The 16,735-nt window shown below is 35.0% G+C and overlaps 1 protein-coding gene across 4 annotated transcripts in view; it reads right to left on the reverse strand.

The window, feature by feature from the left end:
- Window positions 1–16,735, reverse strand: part of C28H8orf34 (chromosome 28 C8orf34 homolog) — a 406,660-nt gene that overhangs the window by 282,618 nt on the left and 107,307 nt on the right. For all 4 annotated transcript variants that reach the window (XM_077876661.1, XM_077876660.1, XM_077876663.1 and 1 more), the window contains exon 5: window positions 12,447–12,475. In XM_077876661.1, coding sequence (XP_077732787.1) covers window positions 12,447–12,475 — 29 coding nt within the window. The remainder of the gene's footprint in view (window positions 1–12,446; window positions 12,476–16,735) is intronic.

The raw sequence follows: 16,735 nt of genomic DNA on the forward strand, positions 1-16,735 counted from the left end.
GATGACTATAGTTCCAGCTGGAGGCACATAATATCCTGTTGACTCTTCTTTTCTGAAGTTTGCAGCATTGATAATTATTGCTTAGATCTATTAATTCACTAGAGACTGCCGAAGTGACTATCTAGTTTTATAAGACCATATTCATTTGTTTCTTGGAAAACTTCTGTAAAGAGAAACTTCATTCAAATATTTAGTTACTCTGAAGTACAATTTGTATAGGAAAGGCAGATTAAATGTTTGATTCTTTCCCTTTTCTTTTATCAGCTTTTAAAAGTAGTAACTTTGACCTCCAAACATACTTCAAAGATTATTAATTTTTGGATGAACATAACAATTTTAAAATGTTACATATTATTCAATGGATTGCAATTATTATTCATGTTCAAATTTTCTCAATTCTTTCCAATGGGAGACTATTTAAAGTTGGCTCCTGAGCTCTTTGACACAGACAAGTGGTCCTTCACATGTTCTTGCTTTCTGGCATAAGAGGTTATTTTAGGTTCATTTTGCTTCCATCTCAGAATCAGTCATTATTTCAAGGGGTGTCGATTCATTTTAGTGGTAAATACATTTTAAGACTAGATTCTGGACACTGGGTATACTTGTTATTTGGGGGATAGTAGACAGTAGACAGATCCAAGCAATATGTATGTTTTAAATATTTTATTTTGACATAATTCAGGCTTATAAAAAATTGAGAAAAGAAAAAAAGGAATTTCTGTATGCCTTTTGTCCAAATTACCCAAATGTTGTTAATGTAATAATGTCAACACTGTTGGTTAATATTTTGCTGTATCATATTCTTTCTTTTTTGTATTTATACATAAAATTTCCCTAGAACCATTTGAAGGTAAGTTGCAAATATGATACTCCTTACCTCTAACCACTTTAGGGTATATTTCCTAAAAAGAAGGACATTTTCTTTTGTGGCTCCAGTATAATTATCAAAACCAGTAAATAACATAAATACAACACAATATATCAACCCTTTTTAAATTTCCTCAATTATTTGAATAAAGTTGCTGATGGCAATAGAGAATCCTGGATCATATATGGCACTCAATTGTCATGTTCTTGTTGTTGATTAATCTCCTTTACTGTAGAACAGTTTTTAGTATTTGACATTTATGACCTTTATGTTTTTTTAACATGTGGGTCAATTATTTTTTGGGGGCCCCTCAATTTGTCTTTTTCCAATGTATCCTAAGATTATAGTCAAGTCATGCATTTTTGGCAAAAATGACACAGAAGTGATGTATTCCTTTCCTATCAAAAGGCATATAATGCTGATTTTTCTTATCACTAGTGATATTAACCTTGCCAGGTGGTCAAGGTGGTGTCTTCCATGTTTCTTCATTGTAAAGCTGCTACTTCTTCCTTGTTAATTATTAAGTATCTTCTGGGGAGTAACTCTGTCTCTATGTAAATAATGTCTAATTCATCAAAATTTCACCTACTAATTTTAACATTGTTTGCTGACCCTTCCCTGCATCAATTACTATGATGGTTGCCAATTTGTGATTTGCTAATTTCACAGTTCCTTCTAAATTTATTTGTTGGTACTCTACTGTGAGAATGAGTCTCCCTTTCACCTCCATTTGTGTGTGTATGCATGTATATCAGAATGGCTTATGGATTATTATTTTATTGGATGGACTATATATACTAGTATCGTTATTTTTAGGCTTTAAAAAGTTCCTAGAAGGAGCTCCTACAAATAGGCTCCTATGACTTTTCAAAACATTCCATCATTCTTTGATTGCATCGTTACTTCCTGACACTAAAAGATAATCCAGGCACAATGCATACTTTATTAGCTGCAGCCCTAGATTCAGTCATTTCTCCAAAGAGAAATTAAAAGAGTTCCTTTTAATAGAGAATGATATTGGGCAGCCCACGTGACTCAGCGGTTTAGCGCCACCTTCAGCCCAGGCCATGATCCTGAAGACCCAGGATCAAGTCCCACGGCGGGCTACCTGCATAGAGCCTGCTTCTCCCTCTGCCTGTGTCTCTGCCTCTCTCTCTCTCTCTCTCTCTCTCTTTTTCTCTGTGTGTCTCTCATAAATAAATGAACAAAATCTTTAAAAAGAAATAGAGAATGATATTCAGAAAATAGTATCTGTTTTCCAGTTGTGCTCAGTGCCAGTGGGGAGCGCATTTTATTTTTAAAAATTAAAAAATAGGAGTTCTTTTTCCTTTTTCAAAAAGTTGTTATTAAATTCCACTTAAATTAACATACAGTGTAATACTAGTTTCGGGTGTAGAATTTAGTAATTCATCAAAAAAATATGAGTTCTTAATGATGCTTCCTCTTCAAAACAGAATTATAGGATTTTTACTTAATATTGGTCCTACACCTGTATTTCCTTTCCCAATGCCAAAAATTCTGGTTCTTAAGGATATCAACATAATTACTTCTTCACTATATCACACAATGCATAGACAATAATCTCTTTATAGTAATGCCAACACTATCCATCAATGATACAATTGCCAAAAACAATTTAAAAGTTTACTGCTGTTCCTTCTGTCCTTAGGGAACAGATAACAATCAAGTCACTGTGTTTATAATAACTGGGAGTATTTTACCTCAGTGTGTTTACACCATCAACCTGAAACACAGTTGTGCTGATTTGTTTCATTTTGCTTTTGATTATTAGAAATTACTGTTTTAAGATTTTGTTTTAAAATTATATATTTAAATGGTCCCAAATGCATATATATTTGCAGTTCTAAGAAATCAAGCCTCTATCCCTATCCTCTCTCTCTACACCTTTCTATAGGTAACTTTAAAAAAAAAAAAATAGCTGTGTGTGTGTGTTTCACAGTATGACAGATTTTGCTCTTGTTATTTTGGTTTTAATATAAATAAATATGTATCTATATTTTCTTACACTTACTCAGATAAATGGTAGCGCACTTACAAACATATTTCCTCTTCTTGCCTTTTTCATTTAAAAATATGAGTTCTTAATGATGCTTCCTCTTCACAACAGATTTATAGGATTTTTACTTAATACTGGTCCTACATCTGTGTTTCCTTTCCTCATGCCAAAAATTCTGGTTCTGAAGTCTCTATAGAGACTCCTAACTCTGGGAAACGAACAAGGGGTAATGGAAGGGGAGGTGGGCAAGGGGATGGGATGACAGGGTGATGGGCACGGAGGGGGGCACTTGACGGGATGAGCACTGTGTGTTATACTACATGTTGGCAAATCGAACTCCAATTAAAAAAATATACAAAAATTGGGGCAGCCTGGGTGGCTCAGCAGTGTAGCACCGCCTTCAGCCTAGGGCGCGACCCTGGAGACCCTGGATTGAGTCCCACATCAGGCTCCTTGCGTGGAACCTGTTTTTCCCTCTGCCTGTGTCTCTGCCTTTCTGTGTCTCTCATGAGTAAATAAAAAAAAAAAATATATATATATATATATATACACACACATATATATACACAAAAATTAAAAAAAAATAAAAATTAAAAAAACAAAGCTGTAATCATCCAAAAAAATGAAGACTCTAGAGAGATATTGTTTCATTTTTACAGCTATATAATATTCTATTGTGTGGATGTACTATAATGTATCCAGTATTTTTCTTTTAGTGAGCATTTAGCTGTTTTGCTATTAAAATATTTAATTTTGCTATTACAGTATCATGACAAGGTATAATCTCACACATAGGTCTTTTCATATTTTTGGCCAGTGTGTCTTTGGAATACAGTCAAGGAAACAGGATCATTTGATCAAAAAGTACAGCACATGAAGTTTTTTAAATGTTGAAAATTTTTCCTCCATTGTGTTTATACTATTTTGCATTCTCACCAGCAATGTCTGAAAGTGCCTGTTTCCTCATGGTCTCACCAACAAGGTATTTTAATTAACTTGGGGATTTTTAAAAATCTGATAGGTAAGCAGTAGTGTTTACTTTTGATTTCTCCTATTCTGAATGAAGCCTAGTATCTTTTCATATGATTAAGAAACATTTTCATGTTTTTTTCTGTGAGCAATTTATATGGTTCATTTTTAGTGGAATTTAGACCTTTTATCCTCTGTTCTATTAAGTTTTATTTAGCTTTACCTGTGATGTAAACTGCAAATATTTTTCCTTGATTGTCATTTTTCACATCTCATTTTTGAGAGATAGGTTTTTAAGACAAAACATGAACAATAATCATACTGGTAGTCTCCCTTAATATTAAGACTATTGCTTGTTACAGATCAAACATATGACCAACACAAGATATTAAGCAGTTTTATGGATTTTCCTCTACTGCCAAAAATATATGATACACATGCAGGTGGTCACATGTGGGTGGGCAAGAGATCCTGTAACACAGAAACAAGACAAAGGATCATAAGAATGTAATTATGCCCTAAATCTTAAAACCATTCTCCAAATAACTATACACATGCGAGCACATACACATATTCACACATACACACACACACATACACACACACACGTGCGGAATGCAATCCAGATTTGTTTGCTTGGGGAGAAATGAATAGAAATGGAAAGTCAATAACAAAACAAATCTGTGTAGTGAAAAAATATCTTATCTTTAAAGGAGTTAAGTTTTTAGTCCTTCCGTTGGTATGCTTAGTGAAGGCAATCACCAGGTGGCTAGAAAGCCCATAGCATATTATGTCTGTACCAGATTTCAATGTTACTTGTATCATATAAGCAGTCTGAAATAATAAAAAATAGTCTTTCTTGGAGCTTCTTACTTCTTAGTGAGGCAACATAATATAGTATTTAAGAAAAAAGGGTTTTGGAGTTAAATTCATACTCAAACCTGAATTCTACAGTATTTTATCTGTATCTGTAAAATTACACAAGTTACCAAACTCCATGGGTTTCAACTGTATTATGTGTAGAAATGATATAAGAACTTTCTCATAGGGCTTTTGTGAATGTTAATAAGAACATGTACTTAAGGGACACCTGGGTAGCTCAGCGGTTGAGCATCTGCCTTCATCTCAGGGTGTGATCTCGGAGTCCTGGGATCGAGTCCTGAATCAGGCTCCTTGCATGGAGCCTGCTTCTCCTATCTCTGCTTCTGTGTTTCTCATGAATAAGTAAATAAAATCTTTAAAAAAAAGAACATGTACTTAAGGCACCTGGCATAGTACCTGTTATATACTATATGCCTAATAAATATTATCCATTATTATGCACCTAGTTAGTCCTTTGGATGGTCTCATGTATACTTAACTTACATGCTGAAACATTATTTGAGAACATGAACACTACCCTATCACCCTTCCTAGATTTCTATCATACTAGAATTAGAGTTCTTAATATAATAAAATAACTCAAAGAGAATGTCTTGATAGTCGGAAGTATGGTAAAAGGCCACAAAACTGGATTAGAGAAATGGAACATATTTAGTTCCAGCTATTACACAATTATTTCCCAAAAGCTTTGTGTAGACTTAGTAAGCACTGTGAACAAAGAATTTCTAATAAAGATAGTAATTATTAATTAAGTGATTATTCTGCACCAGGCACCTGTAATAGGAACTGCACTGGCATAATCCACTGAAGAGACTATGAGTATAGACTTTGGAGTATAAACTATCTGGATTTGATTTCCAGTTCTTCCATTTACTGTGGGATGAAGGGGGAACTTATAAAACCCTAAGAGCTCTGATTTTTTTCATCTATTAGTCTGATAACTAACAGTAACTATATCATATACATGACATAATTCAGAACATGGTCTGTGAGGTTAATGTGCCTGAGTCTGTGTCCCACCTCTATTTTCAGTAATATAACCTCTGGTAAGTTTATTAACCTCTCTGCACCCCAATTTTGTCATTTGTCAAATGGGAATAATAGTATCTAATTTCATAGGATATTAGTAAATATTTAAGATACTACAGGTATATAATTTAGAACACTGGCTGGCATGCAGTAAGTTCTTAACAAATATATTTTTTTCATTAGGATAAAATGATATAATCTATAAGAAATGTTTATCCCAAAGTCTAAATATAGTATGCACTAAATAGTTCATTATTATTACATCCATTATTATTATTATTACACCCATTTAAAAATTCAAGGCCTAGAAACTCAAGCTGTCATTCAATAGCTAACAAAGTTAGTGAAATGAGATGTCTAAATGATGATTTGTCTAAAAGATATGCAAACTGTCTATAATGCTAAATACTCTAAAATGTATCTTTTACTTACACCAGAACACCAGGGAGCTCTGTCCTATACTTCACTATTTAGACTTCTGTGGAATTGTTCCAACCAACCTTAGCTTTTGGGTTATGATATCTGCCTAGGTCAGCAGACATTATTCAAGGAACTCCTATGAAACTAATGATCTTATTTATTGTAAGAGTATATTGTTTTAAATTATAGTAAAACAAATGTACTATCCCAAACCATTTTTAAGTATACAATTCAGTAATGTTAAGTACATTCATGATGCTGTGCAAACCAGTGTTGAGTGGACCTCTTTCGTCTTGTGAAACTGAAGCCCTATACCCATTAAAAAACTCCCATGTCCCACTCCTCCCGGTTCCTGGCAACTACCATTTTACTTTCTGTTTCTATTACTCTATTTTATATAACTCCTATAACTGGAATTAGATAGTCTATATCTCTCTGTGACTTTTTTTCATTTTGTATAATGTCCTCAAGCTTCATCCATGTTCTAGCACCTGGCAAGACTTCCTTCCTGTTTAAGATTGAATAATACTCCATCACATGTATACATCACATTTTGTTTATCTATTCATCCATCAGTGGACTCTTGGTTGCCTTTATCTTTTCACTATTGTGAATAAGGCTAAAATATGTGCAAATAACTCTCAGAGATCCTGCTTTCAATTCTTTTGGATATATACCTAGAAATAGGACTGCTGGATCATCTGGTAATTTTATCTTTAATGTTTTTAAGAACTGCAAATGTTCCGATTTCTCTACATCCTCACCAATGCTTATTATTTTCTGGGGGTTTTCTGATAGTAGTCCTCCTAAGGGTTTGAGATGGTATCTCATGGTGGTTTTGATTTACATATCTCCAATGATGAGTGATATGGGGATTTTTTCATATGCTTGCTGGCCATTTGTACATCATCTTTGGAGAAATGTCTATTGAAGTTTTTTTTTGTTGTTTTTTTTTTTTTTTGAAATCAGGTAAATTGTTTTATTGTTGAATTGCAGGAGTTCTTTATATATTCTGGATATCAGCCTCTTATCATACATATATGATTTGCAAATATTCCTCATAATCTAGAAGTTATTTTTGTACTCTGTTGATAGCCTTTGGTGAACATAGCATAAATAAAGCATAAATAGTTTTAAGGATATTATATGTAATATAATATACATATACATTATATGTATCTACTTCATGAAGATAAATGGGGGATATTTTTCTTAAGATTCAGTAGGAAGGGGAACCCTGGGTGGCACAGCGGTTTAGTGCCTGCCTTTGGCCCAGGGCGCGATCCTGGAGACCCGGGATCAAATCCCACGTCGGGCTCCCGGTGCATGGAGCCTGCTTCTCCCTCTGCCTATGTCTCTGCCCCTCTCTCTCTCTCTCTCTCTGTGTGACTATCACAAATAAATAAAAATTTTTAAAAATTCTTAAAAAAAAAGAAAGAAAGAAAAGATTCAGTAGGAAGAATAGTTAGTTTTCCTGTGAACAACTGGTTTGCTATGATGCTGTCAGTGGTGATGATACCACGTGACAAAAAGTTCAACTGTGGCTCAACTAGAATGATTATTTATATTGAGCCTCAAACTGCATTTTGTGCAGGGGACTCATATAATTCCTATGCTCTGTTATCTTTGACTTTCCCAAACAATCCTTTTATATGTTTTATATTTTAGATATTTTAGCCATCTGCCTAAAATTATTTTTGAGTAGGAGAGCAACTGATGTTATTTTCAATAGTTACTAAATCCACAACATTTCACAGAGAAGGAAACTAAAGCTCAGCATCTATAAATAACTTCCTGAAGTCCACATAATTAGTAAATGGCAGGAGCCAAGGTTCAATCCAAGGTTTACTCTGTGGATTTTTCCAAAATATCAGGCAGTTTCTTCAAGCAGTGAGCAAAAATTTCCATAATATGAGACAAGAAGTGTCATTTGTGATGTGGTTGCTACATCTTCTAAGAACTCAGAGAAGGTGAGATCACTTTCTGCAAGAGTGATCAGGGAAGGTTGGAGCTTGAAAAATGGAAAAGTAAGAGAGAGGTGAGGGGATGACAATGAGCAAAAATGTGGGGAAAAAAAACAAAAAAAATATGACTTAGAAGTACTGTGGTCTAGCTGCCTTACACTATTCTTTGTTGAACACAAAACAGACTCTGAATAGAGAAAAAGAAGGAAGCAAAGCATAAAATATAGATTTGAGTGACAAAATGGAGACTGTTTATTCTAGTGTTAGAAATCTGGACTTAATTTGGTAAGGAGCAGGGGAGTCACGGAAAATTTTTAGCAGGATTCTCTAAGCCTCCCTAGAACCAGAGGCTATATCAAGTGATATATTCCTAGGGTCTCTCAAGTGAACCTGGAAGAGAGTAAAGGAAGCAGAAGACAGGGGAAGAAACTAGGCAAATATATGGGTTCGGGTAAAGTCTCCTCATAGACTGACGTCAGAAGGAGCCCTGGAATGTAAATGACAGGTCAAGGTCTTATTTCAGTAGGTCACTGGCCGAGGGCCACCCCAGGCATCCCTGGGCAGGACAGACTGAAGCAGTCCTCAGGAAGAGAGTGAGCCCATAAGCACCCAACCCCGACCACACTTGAAGCAGTGGCCACGCTGCTCCAGCGAACAGAAGGTGAGCAGGAACCGGCCATCTCTACTATATGGCACTTTGAAGGATGAATCTAGGTCTCAAGAATTAGATACAGATAGGAAAGGTCATACTATCTGAACCTGAATTGTGGCTGAGAGGCAAAAATGATAAGCTTCTTCTGAGTGTCTGCATCCTAACCCCCAAGCCTGTGAATATGTTCCATTAAATGACAAAAAGGACTTAGCATGATTAAGGTTAAAAATGTTAAGATTCAATTATATAGATTAGCCAGGTGGCCCCAACCTAATCACATGATGCCATACAAAGTGGAAAGCTTTTCCTGGCCACAGGTAGCGAGAGAGGAGATACTGCTGGTTTTGAAGATATAGAAAAAAGGCCATGCACCGAGAAATAGGGCAGCCTCTAAGAGCTAGACAAGGCAAGGAAAGAGATTTCCCCTAGAACTTTAGGAAGGAATGCAACCCTATAATACCTTGATTTAAGTCCAGGGAGAGTCATGTTGAACTTCTAAAGTATAAAACCCTAAGACAATAAGTTGGCATTATTTTAATTTGTTACAGCAGCAAAAGAAAACCAATACAGTGGCTAAGGAGAGAGGAAGGGCAATGAATAAGAAAGAGAATTCCCACAACTAAAAATAAAAGTCTTAAAACTAACATTAGCCTCTGTTTTATTTTGTTTCCATTTTAAGTAAAATTAATCATTCTTACTACCTTTATCAGGATTCACAAACTAACTTTAAAAACCACAAGGAAAAAATTATTTCAAATAAATTACAATTGAATATAATTGGAGGGATCCCTGGGTGGTGCAGCGGTTTGGCGCCTGCCTTTGGCCCACGGCACGATCCGGGAGACCCTGGATCGAATCCCACGTCGGGCTCCCGGTGCATGGAGCCTGCTTCTCCCTCTGCCTGTGTCTCTGCCTCTCTCTCTCTCTCTCTCTCTCTCTCTCTGTGTGACTATCATAAATAAATAAAAATTTAAAAAAAAGATTTGAATATAATTGGAATAGGATAGTAAATAATTAGTACTTTATAGAGGATAAGAAAAATGATCTTCAGCAAACCCCCAAAATTGTTAATGGAAGATTAAAAGGAAAAAAACTTAATTGATTTTTATTACATTAAAGACATAGGTGTCAGGTAACACAAGTTGTAAATCATTGTTTAGTTGTTGTTTTTTTTGGATATGTCTGAGATTCACATTTTCTTACCAAGAAAAATGCAGGACTGTGAGCTTATGGTCAGCAGAGAGCGCCATAAGGCCAACTCTCCTCCACGAAGACTGCTTTCCAGGAAGGCAAAGAATAGTGGCTATGGCTCTGGCAGCCTGTGTTATTATCTGGTACTCTTTAAAAATTTAATATGGGAATGGGAAAAATTTCTTTGCACTGTCATAACTATTTTTTAAATAAAAGTTTATTTATGACAATTGTTGACATCTTCTCAATAAAAATTAAAAATAATAAATGTGCAATAATTTCAGCAATTTCCATGAAGTCTTCAAAAATAGGAATGTCAGGTAAGTAAATGAAAATTAGCAATGTCTGCAGTTTAATTAAAGAGAAACTCCTCTCAGCAAGTACTTGGAAGAAAGAGGGTTTGGGGGTAAGGATGTGTCCTGAGGATGATACTAACCAAGTATCATGGCATCCACTGAGGGTGAGGGTAAAATCTATTTTCAGTTCAAAGAACAATTAGTATGTTCTTTAGCTCACCAAGATGGTGTAGACACTAACCCCATTGCTAGTTAGCACCCAGAAGAAAGAAAGAATAGGGCCAAGTAGAATCACACAAGCTAATTTATGATTAGGGCAGTCAGGGCTTTGCAGAATATATTGGAAGGAGCAACTGAACCTAGAAATAGAGATGATGAGGCCTTTGTACATAAAGTGAACACAGAATATAAATACAGGAGCAGCAATTATGAAATTTCTGCAAGTTGTAAGGAAGGTCATGGTGTAAGAAGGAGGCCAGCTGGGGAAAAGACAATGATGGACACACAGAGGACGAAGACTAGAAAAGCAGGACAAAGCCAAAAGATTACATCTGCCACTTGTTCTAGTTGCTATTGTTTGTAGCCAAGATCTAGAGAAGATCTAGTTTTGCACATTTTGTACCAATATAAATTAATTTTTAAGTATTATGATGGCTTATTTTATGCTTAAAAGTATATTGATAAATTTTACCTAAAACAGAAATGTATTTTTATGGTACAAAATTCAAAAGGTATAATCCTATTTGGAATAGAAGAATACTAACCTTCTTGTTTTTGTAGAAATAATACAATTATTACATTATAGTTTATTATTTTAAAATGTAATGATTTATAGAATCCCATTTTTTCTTGTACAATACTTTCTATCATTTTCTTTCTATGTATCTAGCCACTAAGCCAATTGTAATATGTCTTCTGTTTAGAGAGATATTTGCGTCAACATTCACAATATTAATGGCTATTTCAAGGTGCTTTGCCCTTTTCCAACTACATATCTGATGTCAGATTTTTAGCAGGGGGTGAAATAACACATTAAGTACAGAAGTAGTTTCAAAAATTCAGAAGTTTCCAATTAAGCCAGACATTAAATAGACTCTTAGAAATGTAAATAATGTAATGTTCTCACAAATACCTTGTTTTGGCAAATAAAGTATTTTCATAAAAAAAACATGTTATCTATAATACAATGGTTTTATCACTGCTATTTTTTAGGTGAAAAACGTATACAGTTTTTAGAAGTCTTAATTTCTTACATGGTAAATATAGAAGATATAATCTACACAAACCAAAGCCTCTGTCATAGGAGTATAAAGGCGTCCTTGAGACAATCAATCAATCAATCAATACCGAGAACTTCTATCTCAATGACTCCTAAGCGTACAACTAAATTCTCATGAGTAACTGCTCATATAAATATGCTTAAAAGACAACTCAAAATAAGCAAGCCAAAAGACAACATTTAATGTTACTGTAATCTACCAGTTTTTTGCTTTCTGCTTTCACTCCAGTTTTTCCAATTTTGATAAATGGCACTACAGTTTGCCTAGCTGCTCATCTCCCAAACCTAGGAATCATCATTGACTGACTTCTACAACTTCCCAAATTGGATACATTTAACAAGTTCTACTGACACTACTGTTAAAATATATTCCTAATTCTATCACTTTTCACCACTTCACAACTATCACCCTGGTGAAGTAACCATCATATTCTCTTTGCATCTTGAAAATTAAAAACAAAACAATACAAAAACTTACTGACTTAGGTTTCCAAAGGATAGCTATAGAAAAGTATAAGTGTCTTCCATAACATCATCTTCATCATCATATATAGAAAAAAATACTTTACATAATATTATTAGTTTTCCTCTTTTTTTGTACAGTGATTCAGTGATTACAGTGATTCCGTTTTCTCTAACCAAATTCTAAAACTCTTGACTCCAGAGAGTAGGTGATATATATATATATATATATATATATATATATATATATATATATATTTCATGCAATAGCTTTCATAAAAAAAAATCAAAGCATATAACTGAAAGTTTTAAGAAGTTAGCACCAAATCAATCAGATTTGAACACTCTGTGTATCAGAAAGTCTTTCATTTAGACAATGAATTAAAATGTCAATTCTACATTTTCTTTTCAACTTACCTTATCAAGTTCATCTGAAAGTGCAATACCTGGGATTCAAAAGAGATGTATAAAAAAGTTTTAGAAAAAGTCTTTAATAATACAATGTCAGAAACAAAAACAAAAGTTCTATTTGTAAAACTAGTATGTTTTCCATTTTGCTTTTGCCTTTTATTAGTGCTTCAAAATAATGTGGTACATCCTTTCTACTAACAACACAAATAAGGAAGTTAAGCCAACTATAACAGCATGAACTGCTGAAACAATGTAAATGTGCAACAGAAACAAAACAAGTACCATACTGCTGGTAGATTGTTAAATGAAGAACAAATATTCAAAGACAAGTGTAAAGATGTTGTCATTATGTTATAATGACAATCAAATAAGGCTTAGCCTGTTATAATTTTGTTCCTTCTTAAGAACTGATTTAGACTCCTAGAGGGATAGAATATTATAGCAGAATAGTGGCTGGAGATCATTTATTTTAATTCCCTTGTTCTACAGATGAAAACACATACGATAGAGCTTAAAGAATTTGCCCCATATTCTCTTCGGTTGACAGCTTTTTGAGCCTATGGATAAATGATTCCTCCTCACAAGTTCACCTTCAAACCATCTATACATTTCTCACTGTATATCAGTCGAGTTTCTGTCTTTACTACTCCTCTAAAATTGGTCTACGTTAGCAAAGTGAAAAGTTTTAGTCCTTAATTTATTTATCTGTGGTGACGCTCTTTTAACCTCATTCCTCCTCCTTGAAATGTTGTGCTCCCTTTCATTCTCTTTGTCTTCTTCACGGGAATCCTCTTCTTTGGGGGCAGGGAGTCCTTCCCTGAAATGTCTAGGGTTCTTTGCTGAGCTGTCTTTTCTTTTCACTAATACACTCTCATGATACTCTAATTCATACCAATGACATTTTTATTTCTCTATGCGGTGATGAACAGCGAATCTTTATCACCAGCATAGACCTTCTTTCTGAGCTAGTTGCTGAATCCCTGTGGGCATTTCAGTCTGGATACGTCAGGTTAAAGACAAAATCCTCCCAAAGCCTTACTTCTCCTTTTTTTGAACAATGATGTGCCTATGGTGGCATGTACTGTGGCCAGGCACTGAAGCAGGCTCAGTTAACCCTCAGGTTTGGGGCATAGAGTAAAGGGAAGCTGGTGTCAAACCCCAGTGTGGGATAGGCCAAGAGACAAGGAAAGTTCTAAGGTTTGAAGTCAAAGGAAATACAGAGGAAATAAAAACAGATTGAAGCCAAGTTCAGCAGGCTATAAATAAAGCCCAAGAAAGAATGGGCTGGATTAGAAAAAAAGAACCTGAAAACCGTAGCAAGAAAATAAGTCTGAGTAAAAAAATCCCCTAACCTGATCAGGTACAGAATGTCTGTACAGAATGTTTGTACTTTGTGGGCTGCTATATATTATTTTTGCTCTCCACTGACCTAATAAATCAAATATACACAAAGTAGAAAAAGATGCCCTACTTCATCTTGGTAAATGGCACAACTCCCCTTGTAGATAAAACTAAAACAGGTGTATTTGAGACACATTATTCATCACAATACTCTATGAAATTCTTTTTTGGTAAAAGTTATTGATGACTGAGAATTTTTATGTGTCACTATTCTAACAGAGAATCTAGCTACCATACCACTATTGGGATTTGGGGAAACCTAACTTAACAATTATTCAGGGACTTGCTTTATTATAAAGACAGCTTCTTCTTTTTTTTTAAAGACTTTATTTATTCATGAGAGACACAGAGAGAAAGGCAGAGATACAGGAAGAGGGAGGAGAAGCAGGCTCCATGCAGAGAACCCAATGCAAGACTCGATCATGGGACTCCAGGATCATGCCCTGAGCCTAAGGCAGACGCTCAACCGCTGAGCCACCCGGGCATCTCAAGACAGCGTCTTCAAACAATTCAAGGAGAAAGACTTCATAAAGGAGCAGCATTGCAGCTGGTGTGTATGGTGAACTCAGATACAGAGTGTGGGAGCATCCGTAGACAGATGAGGGAACCCAAAGCTCTGCTCAATTATAAACATTTCTAAAGGCCTGATATAAGTCACACATTTGTGAATGTTTGGGTTTAAATATATATACAAATATGAATGTCACTTAGAATGACTCTGATTTCAAGCTAATGTAGGAATTTTAGAGTATCAAGTGGTTTGTGTCACAGTCTACAGAAGATTTAAAATACATTACTCTAGTTTATAGAAGGCAAATATACATTTTAAATGCTTGTATTTACATTTATTATACTATGAAAAAAGTGTTCCTTTCCAATGAGTTCAATATTAAAATTGAATATATTATTTTAAAAATAAATATTTAAAAGACTTAATCTATTTTTTTTAAAAAAAGAGAGAAAAAAAAGAGAGAAAGAGAAAAGATATATAAAACAAAACTCTCTCATCCATAGTCATAAAACTTAGATTTTTAGAATTAAATAATCCATGATTCAACTGACTGGGATTTTTGAAACACTCTTGATTTTTTTCAACTTTCTGCATGAATGCCCTTGGCCCTGCAATGAGTTTTCTCATTCAATTGTGAGAAAGCTATCAGTTGATCCTTAAATTTTTTACCCCTCATATTACTTATGAATAATCTATTCATAATAATGGTAATGCTTCACCCATGTAGAATGTAGCCAAGAGCTAGCAAGTAAGTCAAAAGGCTTTTGAATGGTCAGAATACATGGTACGCAGTGCTTGTTTATCACTTATGAGCTAGCTCCTTGCATCCTCTATTCACTGTCCATTACTCTTCACTTTAGCATGTATCAAGAGCTTTTCTGCAAGACAAAAATATCTGCCAGTGGAAACTGGAGACAAAGAGAAGGTTGTTATGAAGAGATATTAAAGTACGATGAAGTGGGGGATCCCTGGGTGGCGCAGCGGTTTGGTGCCTGCCTTTGGCCCAGGGCGCGATCCTGGAGAATCCCACGTCGGGCTCCCGGTGGATGGAGCCTGCTTCTCCCTCTGCCTATGTCTCTGCCTCTCTGTGTGTGTGTGTGTGTGTGTGTGTGTGTGTGTGTGTGTGTGTGTGACTATCATAAATAAATAAAAATTTTTAAAAAGTTAAAAAAAAAAGTACGATGAAGTGAAGTGACAGGTCCCAGAATACATTTCAAACTAACTAAAAGGAAACTTCACTTGGGAAAGGAATTTCTAATTGTTCCAGGTGCTTGGTCTTACATATTTTGCTCAAATACCTATTATTATATTTTTCTAACTTTTATGTATTCTGATGATTTTGCCTAAGAAATTATCTAAATTATCTAAATCTCTACTCATATATATATATATATATATATATATATATATATATATAATTCTTTCAGTTCTGTAGTATTTATATCAAATTACCTAGGATATTTTTCACTTTTTATTATTTCATTTTTAATCAAAGCTTAAATTGGCTGGGGCACCTGAGTGAGTCAGTTAGTTAAGCATCTGCCCTCAGCTCAGGTCATGATCCCAAGGTCCTGGGATCATGCCAAGTTGAGCTCCCCACTCAGTGGGGAGTCTGCTTCTCCCTCTGCCTCTCCAACTTGTGCTTGTGCTCTCTTTCTCTTAAATAAATAGAGAAAATCTTTTTTTTTTTTTCAAAAAAAAAAAAAAAAGCTTAAACTGATTAAAAGCAGTTGAAAGAATGTTAAAGAAATGCTCTTTTACAGAAGCATGAAGCCCTAATGAGAACTATTCATACTGAGGAGCCAGGATTTTTCTCCTAGTGCCTAGCAGAGCATTCACGGCTATTTCCTCAGAGGAGATTTTTACAATTTTTGGCCATTTCATTAACTCTTAAGAGCCATAATACCTTATATGATAAGGTTATATTTTTTTAAGTTTATAGAAGGTGAGAAGAAGGGAGGAACAGAAAATAAAATACCTTGGAAAAGATGCCAGAAGAAATATAGTGGGTTGCTACAATATGGTAAGGAAAGAAGGCTCAGAGTTTAACTTGTGGGACTCTTGATGCATACTGGCATACTTCGTCTTCCTGAAAGTCAAACTGAAACCTTAAAGGAAACGTTGCCCTATCAGAGTAGCCAAAGAGGCTTGGCTTAGGGTAGCAATGGTGTCCAACTTATGGAAGTAAGCTGCCTCTAAGAAACTGGGGAATATTAGTGCCTTCAGAAACTAAGCTTCTCTTCTAGATAAAGAGGCAAGTCATGCATGTCAGAGGTGGCTTCATGATTCTGCTGTAGCGTAAGCCTATCTGGATGGATTCCATTTGTGTCCTTCAGCTTATGGGCATTTCCATTTATTCCAATCTCCAAAGAGGCCTCCAAAG

This window comes from Canis aureus, chromosome 28 (genome assembly GCF_053574225.1).
Source record: "Canis aureus isolate CA01 chromosome 28, VMU_Caureus_v.1.0, whole genome shotgun sequence".
Lineage (NCBI taxonomy): Eukaryota > Metazoa > Chordata > Mammalia > Carnivora > Canidae > Canis > Canis aureus.